This window comes from Heterodontus francisci, chromosome 36 (assembly GCF_036365525.1).
Source record: "Heterodontus francisci isolate sHetFra1 chromosome 36, sHetFra1.hap1, whole genome shotgun sequence".
Classification (NCBI taxonomy): Eukaryota; Metazoa; Chordata; class Chondrichthyes; order Heterodontiformes; family Heterodontidae; genus Heterodontus; species Heterodontus francisci.
In genome coordinates this window covers 47,712,406-47,730,394 of record NC_090406.1, presented here as the reverse complement: position 1 = coordinate 47,730,394, position 17,989 = coordinate 47,712,406, and the positions used below count along the sequence as shown (strand labels likewise).

The following is a 17,989-nucleotide window of genomic DNA, read 5'->3' as shown; positions in this document are numbered from 1 at the left end:
CAAAAGCGTCTTGCCTCAGTGTCAAATGTTTGAATTACAGGTTGTCAATTGGAAACAAGTGTTCGCATCACCATTAATATGCAGTTCATTAAACTTCATGCATTTCATACCTTGTAGAAATCACCTGTTGATGTGAAATGCATGTAGGTTATGTAACTTCATTGATAGCTGCATAGTTACTTGGTTTTGTAGAAATTCAAGTTCAGTTTTGCAAATATGTAAGGTGTGAAACATATGAGTATTAATGAGCTGCAACTCAACAGGGATTCAAAGATTGAGGTCAGTTGTCGGACTGTAAGCCAGTTGTTTTCACTTGTGAAAAGTCAGGTGAGACCATTTGGTACAAGTGACAATATCAGTCAACCATGTTAATTTGTTTTTAAAGAATTTAAAATATACAAATAAAGCCATCACTTTCAAGCAGTTTTTTAAACAAAAATTTAAAAGCTGATTATAGAGATGTCCCCAAGCACTTCAGGCTTGTCTGAGAATCTATCTCGTCTTGCCACGTAATTATTCATGAGGTGTCCACGTATTCTAGGGGCCCCAGCCATAATTACTTCTGATTGTAGCTTGGCCGTAGTTTACCTCTTGAGGCCTCCTGAAGTCTGACGCAGACCTCAAATAATGAACTGAGGCTATGATTTATGATTGTGTATAATGCATGTGATATTTGGAACTTTGTTTCTGCTTTCTAGACTGAGGGCAGGTTGTTTGTTCTCTCAGTTTATCATGATGTGACTACTTTACTCTCCTGAGGAAATATCTAGTTTCCTTTGTGCCTTTCCCCTGTCTGGATGACAAAACAGACATTATGAGCTCAGTGTACAGGAATAATTATCACAGACCTATGTCCTATCACTCCTGTATTTTGAAAAGGTTTGTTTAATTGTAAGATAATCGAGGCGAGAATGTTTTCTGCTCCTCTGGGTATGTTCTGGGTCCTATCACTCCCTGGAGGAGTTGCATGCCATTGATTCTGTTGTCCATCTGCTGAATGAAATGATTGCTACGGCAAAGCACATTATTTCAAGGAGAGATCATTTCAGCCTTTGCGCTTCGCAACATTTTTGTGCCTATTTATGTGGAGATGGTTCTAATATACAAATAGATTCCCAATATTGATGCAAGAAGAAGGAGCAGTAAAGCCTGGCCACCCGACCCGAACCTGACTAGACCCAACTGCATGGGTCAGGTCGGTGCTATGTTCTGAGTCCAGCATGCGGGGTCGGGTCGGGCTGGACAGTGCTGCCTCCAGGAACTCACGGGATCAGGCTCACCCATGATTCCCCACAACTCAATCTGCAAGAATAGCCTGCTGCCGGAACAGATGAACCGGATCACAAGTATTACCATTTGGGCAAGGTAGAGCATGATGACATGTTTGATATCATTAAATTTATTGCAATATTCGTGTCGGGTTGGACGCAGAAAAAAATTAAAGGACTCTGGCCTGGGTCGGGATCAGGTTGGCTGTGGTCGGGTTGGGCCCGGCTTGTGTTTCAATTTTACACCCGAGCAGGCCTTTAAAGAGCAGATAACATGAACCTGACTGACACTGGCCGAGTGAAGAAAATAAAGCATAACCCTTGCCCTGTGTTGGTGTCTTGGGATTTAGCCTTCTCTCAGCAATTTCTGCTTGAACTGTGTAGTTTGTCTTACCATTAATAGCTGAGAGAAGTTGTGTTTCCACCACTTCCCTGGCTAACTCCACACATAGCTTACTCTTTGGAGCCTTTCTGATCTCTACATTAAAAAAAAATCTGTATATGCCCTCCATGAAGGCCATCACTGAATCAGCTTTCGTGATCACTTTCTGGTGGCATCCCACAAGTTACCGGATTAATTTGTTTCAGTTTAATTTGCTGTGGCAAGATTTGAATTCTGCCCTCTGCATTGCATATCCACTACTGCAATCACTAGGCTACTGTAGTCTATATATGTTCCCCAGTATAATTATGCACTTATGGCTCCCCTTTATAACTTGAACAGGTCTGCACTGTGATAAGTTTGTTTTGAGTGTAACCCTTTGTAGGTGGTCATTTGAAAACTGTTTGTATCCTGCAGATACACTTCAGAAAAGGAGAATTTGTAAGCCTTGGTTCTAAAATGTGTATCCATTAAGGTCCAAGTTAACTGCTGACCGTTTGTTACAGGTAAAATCCTCAACGATGACACACAACTTAAAGATTACAAAATTGACGAGAAGAACTTCGTAGTGGTTATGGTAACAAAGGTAAGAGATTTGACTTGAATAGGATCTGAGTGGTGAAGTACATCACATAAAAGGTCTTCCTTCACCACCTTACAGCATGACTCAGATTAGTAACTTGGATGTATGATGGACCACAAGTGAAAACCCAATTTGCAACAATCAGAGGTATTGCAATATGCTGGTTCAATGTTCATGTAAATTACTTTCTATTTAAGGAAAGTGAATACCGAGGTAGACTAACACCTTTATTTCTATAGATTTCCTCATATATAGAGAGCTATATCAATATTCAGTTGGGTGGTGATACAAGCAAGAAAAGCTGATGAGGCTCTTAGCGGTCTTTTGAAAGGAGGGATTGAGGTGATGAGGCAGAGGAGAGAGTTCGAGTTAATGGGAGAAAAGTGGGTGAAGGAATTCTTTTCACTAGAGAGAAAGCAGCAAGGAATGATGTCAGAAAAAGAGGGTGCATGTAGGAGCTTCAAAATACGCTAGAAGTAGGGGGAGGCATAGCCATGGATGGGTTTTTAAATTGATCCTCTGGGGCACATGGAACCAGATAGGAATGAGTGTGGATGAGAATGTGGGCCATGGAATTCCAAATGAATTGTTTAAGGATGATGGAAGCAGTAAAGTTTGCAAGTATTGCAATGGAGGTTTCAAGCCTCAAGGTGATGAGGCATGGACTAGAGTTTTGGCAGCTGAGTTGGAGAGATGCGACGGAGGTGAACCATGGTTTGAAGGATCAAGAAAAGCATTCTGGTAAGGGAAACTGGCTCTGGGTTGGGCATTATGCCATGGTTCTGCCTCACAAGGTTTGGCTTGAGGTGACAGCCAAGGAGGTTATTAGAGTTTAGATTGGAGTTGTGCATGCATTGACAATGACTGACCAGACTTAACTTTTTTTCCTACTTTTAGCAGTAGGAAGTTTTGGCTAATCCAGGTTTTAATCCATAGTTAAGTATCATAATTTAGTAAGGATTTAATAAGCATTTATTTATTTTAAATTAATTTATTAATTAGTGATAGAAATGTCAGTCAGAGGGGTGAAGTGCTTCACCTGAGAGATGTGGGAGGTCCGTGACGCTTCCAGAGTTCCGGACGACTACATCTGCAGGAAGTGTACCCAGTTGCAGCTCCTCGCAGACTGCATGGATCGGTTGGAGTGGCAAGTGGATGTACTTAGGAGCATGCAGGTGGCAGAGAGTGTGATAGATAGGAGTTTTAGAGAAGTGGTTACACCCAAGGTGCAGGCAGATAGATGGGTGACCGCTAGAAGGGGCAGGCAGTCAGTGCAGGAATCCCCTGTGGCTGTCCCCCTCTCTAACAAGTATACCGTTTTGGATACTGTTGGGGGGGATGGCCTATCGGGAAAACAGCAGCAGCCAGAGCAGTGGCACCACGGCTGGCACTGTTCAGGGAGGGACAAAGCGCAGAAGAGCAATAGTTATAGGGACTCTATAGTCAGGGGCACAGATAGGAGCTTCTGTGGACGTGAAAGAGACTCCAGGATGGTATGTTACTTCCCTGGTGCCAGGGTCAAGGATGTCTCTGAACGGATAGGGGGCATTCTGAAGGAGGAGGGTGAACAGCCAGAGGTTGTGGTACACATCGGTACCAATGACATAGGCAGGAAGAGTGATGAGGTCCTGCAGGGGGTGTTTAGGGAGTTAGGTAGTAAGTTAAATAAACAGGACCTCTAGGGTTGTAATCTCTGGATTGCTCCCTGTGCCACGTGCCAGTGAGGCTAGAAATAGGAAGATCGTGCAGCTAAACACGTGGCTGAGCAGCTCGTGTAGAAGGGAGGGTTTCAGATATCTGGACCATTGGGCTCTCTTCAGGGACAGATGGGACCTGTACAAGAAGGACGGGTTGCATCTAAACTGGAGGGGCACTAATATCCTGGCTGCAAGGTTTGCTAGCGTCACTCGGGAGGGTTTAAACTAGTGTGGCAGTGGGGTGGGAACCAGAGCAGTAGGACAGCTAATGAAGTAAATGAGGAGGACATAGTAAATAAGGCCAGTAGGACTAAGAGGAAGAGCAGGCAGGGCGATGTTGCGGAGCACAGTGGGACTGGTGGTCTGAAGTGCATTTGTTTCAATGTGAGAAGTATAACAGGTAAGGCAGATGAACTTCGAGCTTGGATTAGTACTTGGAAATATGATGTTGCTATTACAGAGACTTGGTTGAGGGAAGGGCAGGATTGGCAGCTAAATGTTCCAGGCTTTAGAAGCTTCAGGCGGGATAGAGGGGGATGTAAAAGGGGTGGGGGAGTTGAATTACTGGTTAAGGAGGATATCACAGCTGTACTGCGGGAGGACACCTCAGAGGGGTCATGCAGCGAGACAATATGGGTGGAACTCAGGAATAGGAAGGGTGCAGTCACGATATTGGGGGTTTACTACAGTCCTCCCAACAGCCAGTGGGAGGTAGAGGAGCAGATATGTAGACAGATTTTGGAAAGATGTAAAGGTAACAGGGTTGTGGTGGTGGGTGATTTTAACTTCCCCTCTATTGACTGGGACTCACTTAGTGCTAGGGGCTTGGATGGGGCAGAATTTGTGAGGAGCATCCAGGAAGGCTTCTTGAAACAGTATGTAGATAGTCCAACTAGGGATGGGGCCATTCTGGACCTGGTATTGGGGAATGAGCCCGGCCAAGTGGTCGAAGTCTCAGTGGGGGTGCATTTTGGGAGCAGTGACCATAATTCCATAAATTTTAAGGTACTTGTGGATAAGGATAAGAGTAGTCCTTGGGTGAAGGTGCTAAATTGGGGGAAGGCTAATTATAACAATATTGGGCAGGAACTGAAGAATTTAGATTGGGGGCAGCTGTTTGAGGGTAAATCAATATCTGACATGTGAGAGTCTTTCAAACGTCAGCTGATTAGAATCCAGGGCCAGCATGTTCCTGTGAGGAAGAAAGACAAGTTTGGCAAGTTTCGGGAAGCTTGGATAACGTGGGATATTGTGAGCCTAGTCAAAAAGAAAAAGGAAGCATTTGTAAGGGCTGGAAGGCTAGGAACAGAGGAATACACTTGAGGAATATAAAGACAGTAGGAAGGAACTTAAGCAAGGAGTTAGGAGGGCTAAAAGGGGTCATGAAAAGTCATTGGCAAACAGGATTAAGGAAAATCCCAAGGCTTTTTATACGTATATAAAGAGCAAGAGGGTAACCAGGGAAAGGGTTGGCCCACTCAAGGACAGAGATGGGGATCTATGTGTGGAGCCAGAGGAAATGGGCAAGGTGCTAAATGAGTACTTTGCATCAGTATTCACCAAGGAGAAGGACTTGGTGGATGATGAGCCTAGGGAAGGGAGTGCAGATAGTCTCCATCATCTCATTATCAAAAAGGAGGAGGTGTTGGGTGTCTTGCAAAGCATTAAGGTAGGTAAGTCCCCAGGGCCTGATGGGATCTACCCTAGAATACTGAGGGAGGCAAGGGAGGAAATTGCTGGGGCCTTGACAGAAATCTTTGCATCCTCATTGGCTACAGGTGAGGTCCTAGAGGACTGGAGAATAGCCAATGTTCCTTTGTTTAAGAAGGGTGGCAAGGATAATCCAGGAAATTATAGGCCGGTGAGCCTTACGTCAGTGGTAGGGAAATTATTAGAGAGGATTATTTGGGACAGGATTTACTCCCATTTGGAAACAAGCAAACTTATTAGCGAGAGACAGCATGGTTTTGTGAAGGGGAGGTCGTGTCTTACTAATTTGATTGAGTTTTTTGAGGAAGTGACGAAGGTGATTGATGAAGGAAGGGCAGTGGCTGTTATCTATATGGACTTTAGTAAAGCCTTTGACAAGGTCCCTCATGGCAGACTGGTACAAAAGGTGAAGTCACACGGGATCAGAGGTGAACTGGCAAGATGGATACAGAAGTGGCTCTGTCATAGAAGACAGAGGGTATCAGTGGATGGGTGTTTTTCTGAATGGAGGGATGTGACTAGTGGTGTTGTGCTGGGACCTTTGCTGTTTGTAGTATATATAAATGATTTGGAGGAAAATGTAGCTGGTCTGATTCGTAAGTTTGCGGACGACACAAAGGTTGGTGGAGTTGCGGATAATGATGAGGATTGTCAAAGGATACAGCAGGATATAGATCAGTTGGAGACTTGGGCGGAGAAATGGCAGATGGAGTTTAATCCGGACAAATGTGAGGTAATGCATTTTGGAAGGTCTAATGCAGGTGGGAGGTAAATGGCAGAACCTTTAGGAGTATTGACGAGCAGAGAGATCTGGGCGTACAGGTCCACAGGTCACTGAAAGTGGCAACGCAGGTGGATAAGGTAGTCAAGAAGGCATACAGCATGCTTGCCTTCATCGGTCGGGGCATAGAGTATAAAAATTGGCAAGTCATGTTGCAGCTGTACAGAACCTTAGTTAGGCCGCACTTAGAATATTGCTTGCAATTCTGGTCGCCACACTACCAGAAGGACGTGGAGGCTTTGGAGAGGGTACAGAGGAGGTACCAGGATGTTGCCTGGTCTGGAGGGCATTAGCTATGAGGAGAGGTTGGATAAACTCGGATTGTTTTCACTGGAACTACTGAGGTGGAGGGGCGACATGATAGAGGCTTGCAAAGTTATGAGCGGCATGGACAGAGTGGATAGTCAGAAGCTTTTTCCCGGGGTGGAAGAGTCAGTTACTAGGGGACATAGATTTAAGGTGCGAGGGGCAAAGTTTAGAGGGGATGTGCGACGCAAGTTTTTTTACACAGAGGGTGGTGAGTGCCAGGGGAGGTGGTGGAAGCAGATACGATAGCGACGTTTAAGAGACATCTTGACAAATACATGAATAGGAAGGGAATAGAGGGATATGGGCCCTGGCAGTGCAGAAGGTGTTAATTTAGGCAGGCATCAAGATCGGCGCAGGCTTGGAGGGTCGAATGGCCTGTTCCTGTGCTGTACTATTCTTTGTTCTTAATGTCAAATAGGTAGTTGGAGAAAGTGGCATATTCCTTGTGTTAGTTGGTCATTGGAAGTATTACATAAATGAAGAAATGGGGCCAGGGATGGTGCCCTGGGATTACCAGAAGTGACCATATGGGCAAGCTATGGAGGCGAAGTGTCTTCGGATGCACCAGGTAGAGAGTATTGTGACAAAAGTGCGTAGCCAAGGAAAGAGACTCAAGGAAGCTGGGAGTGGTTCATTGTGTTGAAGCCTACTAAGTGGTTGAGGAGGGACTGCAAGCCATAGTCAGCCATACAGGATGATCCCAGGGAAGATCCCAGGCGCAGTGGTTAGCACCGCAGCCTCACAGCTCCAGCGACCCGGGTTCAATTCTGGGTACTGCCTGTGTGGAGTTTGCAAGTTCTCCCTGTGTCTGCTTGGGTTTCCTCCGGCTGCTCCGGTTTCCTCCCACATGCCAAAGACTTGCAGGTTGATAGGTAAATTGGCCATTAGCAATTGCTCCTAGTATAGGTAGGTGGTAGGGAAATATAGGGACAACTGGGGATGTGGTAGGAATATGGAATTAGTGTAGGAGTAGTATAAATGGGTGGTTGATGGTCAGCACAGACTCGGCGGGCCGAAGGGCCTGTTTCAGTGCTGTATCTCTAAACTAAACTAAATTAGGCCGAAGCCTGGATGGAGGGCTTTCAAAGGGGAGCATCGCAATTGTCATGTGTTATAGGGCTTTAGGAAGAAAAGGTGGAAAGGGTTGGCCGTCTGAGTGAATAGTGTGGCTAGAAGTAGGTTTTCTGAGGAGTGTTGTGATTTTGAAGGATGTAGCTATGGGGACCGATGTATGTCTAAGCATGGAGCTAAATTTGGGAGTTGAGGGAGCAGATGCTAGACTTTATGGACAAAAGTTTAGTGATGGTTAAGTATAGAATAAACTATGGAATAAGGAGTGGGGATTTGGATGCGAGAAGGCCAAGGCTGGGGAGGGAATCAGAAGAGGCACAGATAGGAGGAAAGCTGACTGCTTTTGGATCCTCAAGTCCATGAGCTCATATTTGATGTCATTAACTGAGGATGGAGTGCAGTTGGATGTAGAAGAGTTGGTAGCAAAGAGCTGAAGTTTGAAAGTTCCTGCTCTCTCCAGGGTGATCATGGGGTAGTGGGAGGACGAGTTCTGGGGTTTCTTTGTAGCTGCACACTGACTTCTGTTCTGCAGACGAGCTTGCATGTCATGGGCATGCAAATGGAGAATGCAGGTATTGCTGATATTTCCTCTGAAACATATGTTTGAGAAGTGCTCCACAGCTGTCATTTGACATTCCTGATTGCTTCCAGTGTACTGAAGTATGGGATGTTCACTGTTTCGCTTTATGTTCATGAAGTCTGACTTTTAAATGTCTGAAATGTTATTTCTTCATCAGTCTTGGATTTTTTTTTGTTGGGGAAGGAGACAAATCAGAACCATCCACATGTCAGCAAGAAGTGGTTATTTCAATAAATTTTTAAAAAATGGTTCTTAATTATGCACATATTTAAAATTTATCAAAGGATGTTATTCTGGTGTTGTGGGTCTGGTTGGTGGGGCAAAAGTAAATTGAATATATTGGGAAAGCTGTCAGATGTTGAAAAGGAGCCTGCACAAAAGTGCACCACAAAGAAACTCCGCGCAATGTGTTTAAGTCATGACTTCCATTCAGTGGGGAAGGAAATTGGGCACAACGTCACCTAGTGCACTCTTCCTGTCACCCAGCTAAAGAACAGTATTAGCCTTAACTTGACAGCAGGTCTTCAGTCTTCCCAAAGTTGACGCTTGATGTGATGAGACTAAGGGAAGAAGTAAAGTACGTGGAAGAGTGGTTAGCTGTATTTGGATAATCAACAAACACGAGTGGGCAAGTTCATGGGAAGGAGATGAGACAGGCTGCATTAACCATGGGTGATTCCAATCTACATATAGATTGGATGAATCAGATTGGCAAAGATAGCCTGGAAGATGACTTTGTAGAGAGTATTTGGGACAGCTTTTTAGAGCAGTATGTTCTAGTACCAACCAGGGAGCAGGCCATTCTAGACTTGGTAATGTGCAATGAGACAGGATTAAATAATGACCTCCGTAAAGGAGCCTCGAGGTAACAGTAATGATAACGTGATAGAATTTTGCAATCAATTTGAGGGTGAGAAGTGTGGGCTTAAGACTAGTGTTTTAAACTTTAAAGGCAATTGCAAGGGTATGAAGACAGAGTTGGCTAAAGTGAACTGGGAAATGAGGTTAAAAGATAGGACAGTAGAGAAGCAGTGGCAGACATTTCGGGAGCTATTTCATAACTCTCAGCCAAGATATTACAGTGGGAAAGAAAGACTCTAGTAGAAGGATGCAGCATAGAGTCATGGAGTTATACAGCACAGAATCAGGCCCTTCGGCCCATGTCTGTGCCGGCCATCCAGCCCAACTATTCTAATCCCATATTCTTGCACTTGGTCCGTAGCCTTGTATGCTATGGCGTTTCAAGTGCTCATCTAAATACTACTTAAATGTTGAGGGTTCCTGCCTCCACCACCTCTTCAGGCAGTGCGTTCCAGATTCCAACCACCCGCTGGGTGAAAATTGTTTTCCTCCAATCCGCCCTAAACCTCCTGCACCTTACCTTAAATCTATGCCCCCTGGTTCTTGACCCCTCCACTAAGGGAAAAAGTTTCTTCCTATCTAACCTATCAATGCCCCTCATAATCTTGTACACCTCAATCATGTCCCCGCTCAGCCTTCTCCGCTGTAAGGAAAACAACCCTAGCCTTTTCAGTCTCTCTTCATAGCTGAAATGCTCCAGCCCAGGCAACATCCTGGTGAATCTCCTCTGCACCCTCTCCAGTGCAATCACATCCTTCCTATAGTGTGGTGCCCAGAACTGTACACAGTACTCCAGCTGTGGCCTAACTAGTGTTTTATACAGCTCCACCACAACCTCCCTGCTCTTATATTCTATGCCTCGGCTAATCAAGGCAAGTATCCCGTATGCCTTCCTAACCACCTTATCTACCTGTGCTGCTGCCTTCAGTAATCTATGGACAAGTACACCAAGTCCTTCTGACCTTCTGTACTTCCTAGGGTCCTACCATCCATTGTATATTCCCTTACCTTGTTAGTCCTCCCAAAATGCATTATCTCTCATTTTTCAGGATTAAATTCCATTTGCCACTGCTCCGCCCATCTTACCAGCCCATCTATATCTCCCTGTAATGTAAGGATTTCCTCCTCACTATTTACAGCACCACCAATTTTTGTGTCATCAGCAAACTTACTGATCATACCTCCTATGCTCACGTCTAAATCATTAACGTACTCTACAAACAGCAAGGGTCCCAGCACCGATCCCTGTGGGACACCAGTGGTCACAGGCTTCCAATTGCAAAAATAGCCCTCAACCATTACCCTCTGCCTCTTGCCACTAAGCCAATTTTGGATCCAATTTGCCAAATTACCCTGGATCCCATGTGCTCTTACCTTCTTAACCAACCTCCCACGCAGGACCTTATCAAAAGCCTTACTGAAATCCATGTATACTACATCTACTGCTTTACCCTGATTGACACATCTTGTCACCTCCTTGAAAAATTCAATCAAGTTAGTTGGACACAATCTCCCGCTGACAAAGCCATGCTGACTATCTCTGCCTCATCAAGTGGGGATTAATCCTGTCTCTCAGAATTTTTTCCAATATTTTCCCAACCACTGATGTTAGACTCACCGGCCTGTAATTACCTGGTTTATCCCTGCTACCTTTCTTGAATAATGGTACCACATTTGCTGTCCTCCAGTCGTCCGGCCACAGGAGAGGATTTGAAAATTTGTGTCAAAGCCCCTGCTATCTCCTCCTTTGCCTCACATAAACAGCCTGGGATACATCTCATCTGGGCCTGAGGATTTATCCACTTTTAAACCCGCTAAAACAGTTAGGCATTTCTGTAACTCTTACTGTGAGTTAAAGGCCTGCCACCCGACGGGACCCGACGACGTGTCGGATTTGGGTCTGGTCGCTCTTCTGGGTCCGGCTGTCAGGCTCCGCTCCGGGTCGGGGACACACAGTATTAATTGGACTTGAAAGGTTGTTTAAAAAGATGAAGATTGGAGCCTCGAAGTCAGTGACTGGTCACTAGTTAAACAAAAACCCATGGAGTTGTGCACAGACAGGTTGTCCCACACTGTACCAGTATCTGTATTGCTTAAAATAAACACAGCAATTGCCCAAAGGCTCAGAAAATATCATTATACATTACCTAGACTCTTGCTTTACAAGTTGAAATACTTGCTGCAAGTTTATCCAGTGAGCAGCTGAGATGCAGAGACCAGGAAGGTCCTGAGTGATTAATTATTATAAAATATATAGCATTTACATAAATATAAAATGATCAGTGTCAGGATTCTAGTCTACACACAGTACTGTATGTGTGTAGACTCGTGTCCTGACAATTTTATATTTTTTATATAAATATTGTATGTTTTATAATAATCACTCAGGACCTTCCTGGTCTCTGCATCTCGGCTGCTCACTGGCTAAACTTGCAGCAAGTATTTCAAGCAGAAAAAAATATTGGTAATCGGAAGGTACGTAAAGTGAATATTTCGGTGGTTGGGTTGGGCGTGGAGAAAAATTGGAAGGGCTCGGGTCCGATGTGGTTCTGTCGGGTTTTTTTCCAGACCCAAGCAGGCCTTTACCATGAGTCCTGCATGGTGTGTTGCCTCCCTGGTGCCAGGTAAAGAACATCACTGAGAGGATGCAGGATAATCTGCAGGGGAAAGTGAGTGAGCCAGAAGTTGTGGTACATGCTGGTACCAACGACGTAGCAAGGGCAGATATTGAGGTCCTACAGTCAGATTTTCAGGAGCTAGGGAGGGTGTTAAAGACCATGAAGGTAGTAATCTCTGGATTACTCCCTGTGCCACACGCTAGTGAGAGTTGAAGTAGGAAGATAGGGTGGATTAATGCGTGGCTTGAAACATGGTGCAGGAGGGAGGGCTTCAGATTCTTGGGGCATTGTGATCTGTTCTGGGGCAGGAGGCACCTATTCAATAGATGGGTTGCACCTCAACAGGGCTGGGACCATTGTTCTCACGGAGACATTCACGAATGTGGTTGAGGAGGGTTAAAACTAAATTGTCAGGGAGATGGGCGCCAGCATGTACAAGTAGAAAAGAGGAATAAGGTGCATAATGTGAGAGTGTTAGACAGCACTAGAGAAGGGAGTAGTTCCTTATTGGATGGGAGTGGACTGAGAAGGACTATGAGGAATGCAAAGACAAGATTACAATGCATCTATGTAAATGCACAAGTGTGGTGACTAAGGTTGGTGAGCTACAAGCACAGTTAGCAGTCTGGGAATATGATGTAGTGGCAATAATAGAAATGTGGCTTAAATGTGGTGAGGACTGGGTGCTTAATAAACACTGATATGAAGTGTTCAGGAAAGAAGGAAAAAAGGGAAGTAGAGTGGCAATACTGATTAGGAAAGACGTTGCAGTGTTGGAAAGGGAGGGTGTCCTTGAAGGAGTAGGACAGAATTCATTCGGTTAGAGTTGAGGAGCACTAAAGGTATGATCATGTTATTAGGGATATTCTCCAAACCTCCAAATAGTGAGGGAGCGATAGAGGAGCAAATTTGTAGGGAAATCAGATGTGCAAGAATTATAGAGTGGTGATATTAGGGGACTTTATCCAAATATCGATTGGGGTAATTTGAGTAAAGAGTAATGAGGGGGAAGAATTTCTGAAATGTGTTCAGGAGAACTTCTTTGATCAGTAAGTTCTCAGCCCAATTAGAAAGGAGCCATTGCTGGATCTGGTGCTGGGAAATGAGGTGGGTCAAGTGGATCAAGTCTCTGTTGGGGAGCACTTGGGTAAGAGTGATCATGTATCATAAGAGTTAGATGAGTAATGCAGAAAAGCGAGGAACCAAATAAGATAGAATGTCTAGATTGGAAGAGGGCTAATTTCAACGAGATGAGAAGGGATCTAGCTGGGGTAGAATGGAACCAAAGACTGAGAAGAGCAGTTGTATTGGAACAATGGGTTATCTTTAAGGAAGAGATGCTTCAGGTGCAGGCTAGGAACATTGCAACAAGGGTGAACAGTAGGGGAACCAAGAACAGGGCTCCTTGGATGACCGAGGGAGGTGGAGACCAGGATGAAAGAAAAAGAGGGTGTCTGATGGTTAGGTGAACTCAAGTGATGTGATGTGACCAGTGGTGTACTGTAGGGATCGGTGCTGGGACGCTTGCTGTTTGTAGTGTACATTAATGATTTAGACGTGAATATAGGAGGTCTAATCAGTAAGTTCGCAGATGACATGAAAATTGGTGGTGTTGTAAATAGTGAGGAGGAAAGCCTTAGATTACAAGACGATATAGATGGGCAGAGCAGTTGCAAATGGAATTTAATCCTGACAAGGTTGAAGTGATGCATTTTGGGAGGACTAACAAGGCAAGGGAATATACAATGGATGGTCGGACCTTAGGAAGTACAGAGGGTCAAAGGGATCTTGATGTACTTGTCCATAGATCACTGAAGGCAGCCGCATAGGTAGATAAGGTGGTTAGGAAGGCATATGGGATACTTGCCTTTATTATCTGAGGCATAGAATATAAGAGCAGGGAGGTTATGATGGAGCTGTATAAAATGCTAGTTAGGCCACATCTGGAGTAGTGTGTACAGTTCTGGTCGCCACACTGTAGGAAGGATGTGATTGTACTGGAGAGGGTGCAGAGGAGATTCACTAGGGTATTGCCTGGGCTGGAGCATTCAGCTACGAAGAGAGACTGGATAGGTTAGGGTTGTTTTCCTTACAGCAGAGGAGGCTGAGGGGGGACCTGTATAGAGATATACAGAATTATGAGGGGTGTAGATAGGAAGAAACTTTTTCCCTTAGCGGAGGTGTCGATAACCAGGGGGCATGGATTTAAGGGAAGGGGCAGGAGGTTTAGAGGGGATTTCAGGAAAAATTTGTTCACCCAGAGGGTGGTTGGAATCTGGAACACACTGCCTGAATGCTTGGTGGAGGCAGAAACCCTCACATTTAAGAAGTATTTAGATGAGCACTTGAAACGCCATAGCATACAAGGCTACAGGCCAAGTGCTGGTAAATGGGATTAGAATAGATAGGTGCTTGATGGCCGGTAGGGACACCATGGGTGGAAGGGCCTGTTGATGTGTTGTATAACTCTATAACTCTAAGTGAGAACCTGGACATATACAATAAGTTGAGGGGAGGTGAAAAGGAAAATATGAGAATAGAATGGCAGTCAACATGAAAAGGAACCCAAAGATCTTCCACCGGCATGTAATAGTGAGTAGTAAGAGTTGGAGTGGAACCTAGTAGGGACAAAGAGGGTAATATATGCTTGGAAGCGCAGAGCAAGGCTAATGTACTTCATGAGTACTTTGTATCAGTGTTCACTAAGAAAATGGAATCAGACAAAATATCAGTCTAAGTGGAGAGAGTGGAGGAAATGGATAGGATAAAAATTGAGGGGTGAGGGCATTACTAAAAAGGCTGGCTGTGCTTAGGGTAGATACGTCATTTGGTCTGAATGACTTGCATCCCAACGTCAGTGTGTCTGAAGATGGCCCTGGATGAGGCCCGCCATGGACCTCGATGCTGGCAGGGCCCAGCCCGATATTACCAGCAGCGATGAGGCCTCGTGGTGACCTCCGCTGTCCCACCCCCCAACCCCACCACGTGGTTAAATTAAAATGCCTGAATTAATTCATTTCCCGTCGCCGCCTGATGTCCCGCAGCGATCTTCACCCCGGTGGCCAGCACTGCCGCACCTTCGACCCCGTCTGGCGAAACAAGATGGAACACTGCCGGGGTTGGGGGAAGGGTGGTGGTGGGGGAATGTAGTCAATTTGGTGTCATGGGTGTAGGGGATGGTGTGAAAGGTTGTAGGTGAATGTTTGTGCAGTTTGGGGGTGGGGGGGAAGTCAGATGTTAGAGATAAGTGTTGTGGTGGGGGAGCAAATTAATTTAATCTTCCCTGGATATGGGCGGGAGGTGGTGGGAAAGGGGCAAAAGAGATGTATTTTTTTCGCCTGTGCCCAGGTAGCTGACGCCATTGCTGGGGATGGACAGCCTGCCCCCTCCGTGTGATTGGGGAGAGGTGGGGGCTCAGCCCTCCCCAGCTAGTTAAGTGAGCTGCGGCACTTTGACGTGCAGCCTGTATGGGCGGGCTGCCATTTTTTCCACCCGCCACCGATTTCGGTGGCGGGCTTATAAAATTCAGCCCCAGGTTGCTAAAGAAAGTGGGGATGGAGATGGTGATTGGGTTTGCCATAATCTTCCAATCTTCCCTGGCTGTGGGGGAGGTGCCAGAGTATTGGAGAGTGATGAATGTGATATTCTTCACCTAGCAACTACAGGTCGGTTAGTTTAACATCAGTGGTGGGCAAGGTTTTGGAAACAATCGGGGGGGAAAAAATCAATGGACACTTAGAGGTTAGACTTAATTAAGGATAGCCAGCATGGATTTGTAAAAGGTGGATCATGCTTGACTAATTTGAGTTTTTTGATGAAGTAATGGAGAAGATGGTTGAAAAGAATGCAGTGGATGTTGTTTATCTGGATTTTAAAACACATAAGGTACCGCATAAAAGACTGGTTAAGAAAATTGAGGCTCGTGGAATAGGAGGGTCAGCGTCCAATTGAATTTTAAAAATTGGCTTAAGGACAGAAAACAGCGAGGCATAGGAAATGGTTGTTTTCATACTGGAGGATGGTAGACAGTGGTGTTCTCCAAGGGTCAGTGCTGGGGCTATTGCTTTTTTTTTTTGCTATATATAAATGACTTGGATCTTGGAGTACAGAGAAGAATCTCAAATTTCGCTGATGACACCAAGTTTGGAGGTGCAGCAAACAATGAGATGAACCGCCTGCAACGGAACATAGGCTCGCAAATGTGGGCAGACTGGTGGCAGATGGAATTTAATACTGACAAGCGTGATGTCCTGCATTTTGGCAGAAGGAATAGGGAGAGGCAATATAGACTTAACATCACAGTTCTCTAAAGAGTGTGCAGGCACAGAGGGACCTCGGGGTGCATGTGCATAGATCTTTGAAGGTGGCAGGACATATCGAGAGATTAATAAAGCATGTGGGATCTTGAGCTTCATAAATAGAGGCATTGGGTACAAAAGTAGGGAAGTTATGCTGAACATTTATAAAGCTCTGGTAAGGCCCCAAATGGAGTATTGCATCCAGTTCTAGTCACTGCATTTTAGGAAGAATGTGAGGGTGCGGAGGAGATTTACCAGAATGATTCCAGGGTTGGAGGATTTTAGTTAACAAAGTTTGGTTGGAAAAGCTATGTTTGTTCTCCTTGGAACAAAGGCAATTGCGAGGAGATTTAATAGAAGTGCACAAGGTTATGACCGGCTTAAATATGTTAGGCAAGGAGAAACTGTTCCAATTAACTAATTGAAAGTTTTGGTCGAAAAATGCGGGGGGAATATGAGGTTGCACTTTTTTTATGCAGTGGGTGGCAATGACCTGGAACTCGCTGCCCACAAGGGTGGTGGAAGCAGAGACAATCAATGACTTCAGGAGGAAGTTGGATGCCACTTGAGAGAAATAGAGCTACAGGGATTGAGCGGGGGTGTGCGACTGACAGGATAGCTCCGTGGAGAGCCAGCATGGACCCGATGGGCCGAATGGCATCCTTCAGTGCCAGAAATGACTCTCTTACTGTATCAACTGCATTCACGCCTCAATAAGGATTTAGTACAAATTAAATTGATAACCCAACGTAAAAGCATCTGGATTCAGTTGTAACATGAATTAAGTGTCATGCTAATGTCACTAGTTGCCAATGTGTGGGTCCAGGATCACTTTTTAGCCACCTCTTTATGCGAGCTGCATGTTGGGAGCCTTCATTAGCACAGATCTCTCATAATGTGCACACATCTTTCAAAGAAACAGCACGTATGTGGGCGGCGCAGTGGTTAGCACCGCAGCCTCACAGCTCCAGGGACCCAGGTTCGATGCCGGGTACTGCCTGTGTGGAGTTTGCAAGTTCTCCCTGTGTCTGCGTGGTTGACTTGCAGGTTGATAGGTAAATTGGCCATTATAAATTGTCACTAGTATAGGTAGGTGGTAGGGAAATATAGGGACAGGTGGGGATGTTTGGTAGGAATATGGGATTAGTCTCGGGAGAGACCAAGGCTAAGGGAGTAAACCCTAACAGAAAATCCGGAGCGGAACCCCGTAGGCGGTCATGTGTCACCTTTGGCATGTTTCCGGCAGTTCCTGCAGCCATACTGGTGCCAAACGTCGCCGAGAGGGGGGTTTTGACGACTGGGCAACTCTCAACCTCCATAAATTTGCCCAGGCATGCGCCATGGAGAGGTCACTCCACTGACCACCTCCAGGCGCGTATCCATTGTCTCTCGAGATAAGGAGGCCCAAAAGAAGAAAAAGAAAGAAGTATAAATGGGTGGTTGATGTTCGGCACAGACTCGGTGGGCTGAAGGGCCTGTTTCAGTGCTGTATCTCTAATCTAATGTGTGCACGCACATGCAAGTTGGGATCTCCAGTTTATATCTGATAATGATTGCCAAATGTAGATTTGTTCTGATCTTTTTTTTAATAAAAATGCTTTTGAATCCAGGGCTAAAATAAGACAAACTTCATGGCCCCACAAGGTAGCAATGTACATTTTGTCCTGATGCTGAACTTGTAAAAACGTTTTATTTGTTTGTGTATTGGGGCATTGACTTTGTATTATGCTCAATCTTGGGTTTAGACAATACTTCTAATTGACGTTGCAGTTTTTTTTCCTGAGTGCCCTGTTTGTATCTGGTTTTGATTATGAAGCGGCACCTTTCAATA

General features: G+C 45.2%; 1 protein-coding gene across 3 annotated transcripts in view; it reads left to right on the top strand.

The window, feature by feature from the left end:
• The window catches only part of rad23ab (RAD23 homolog A, nucleotide excision repair protein b), a 63,919-nt gene that overhangs the window by 22,836 nt on the left and 23,094 nt on the right, over positions 1 to 17,989 (top strand). For all 3 annotated transcript variants that reach the window (XM_068016635.1, XM_068016634.1, XM_068016636.1), the window contains one exon: positions 2,157 to 2,236. In XM_068016635.1, the coding sequence (XP_067872736.1) occupies positions 2,157 to 2,236 (80 nt within the window). The remainder of the gene's footprint in view (positions 1 to 2,156; positions 2,237 to 17,989) is intronic.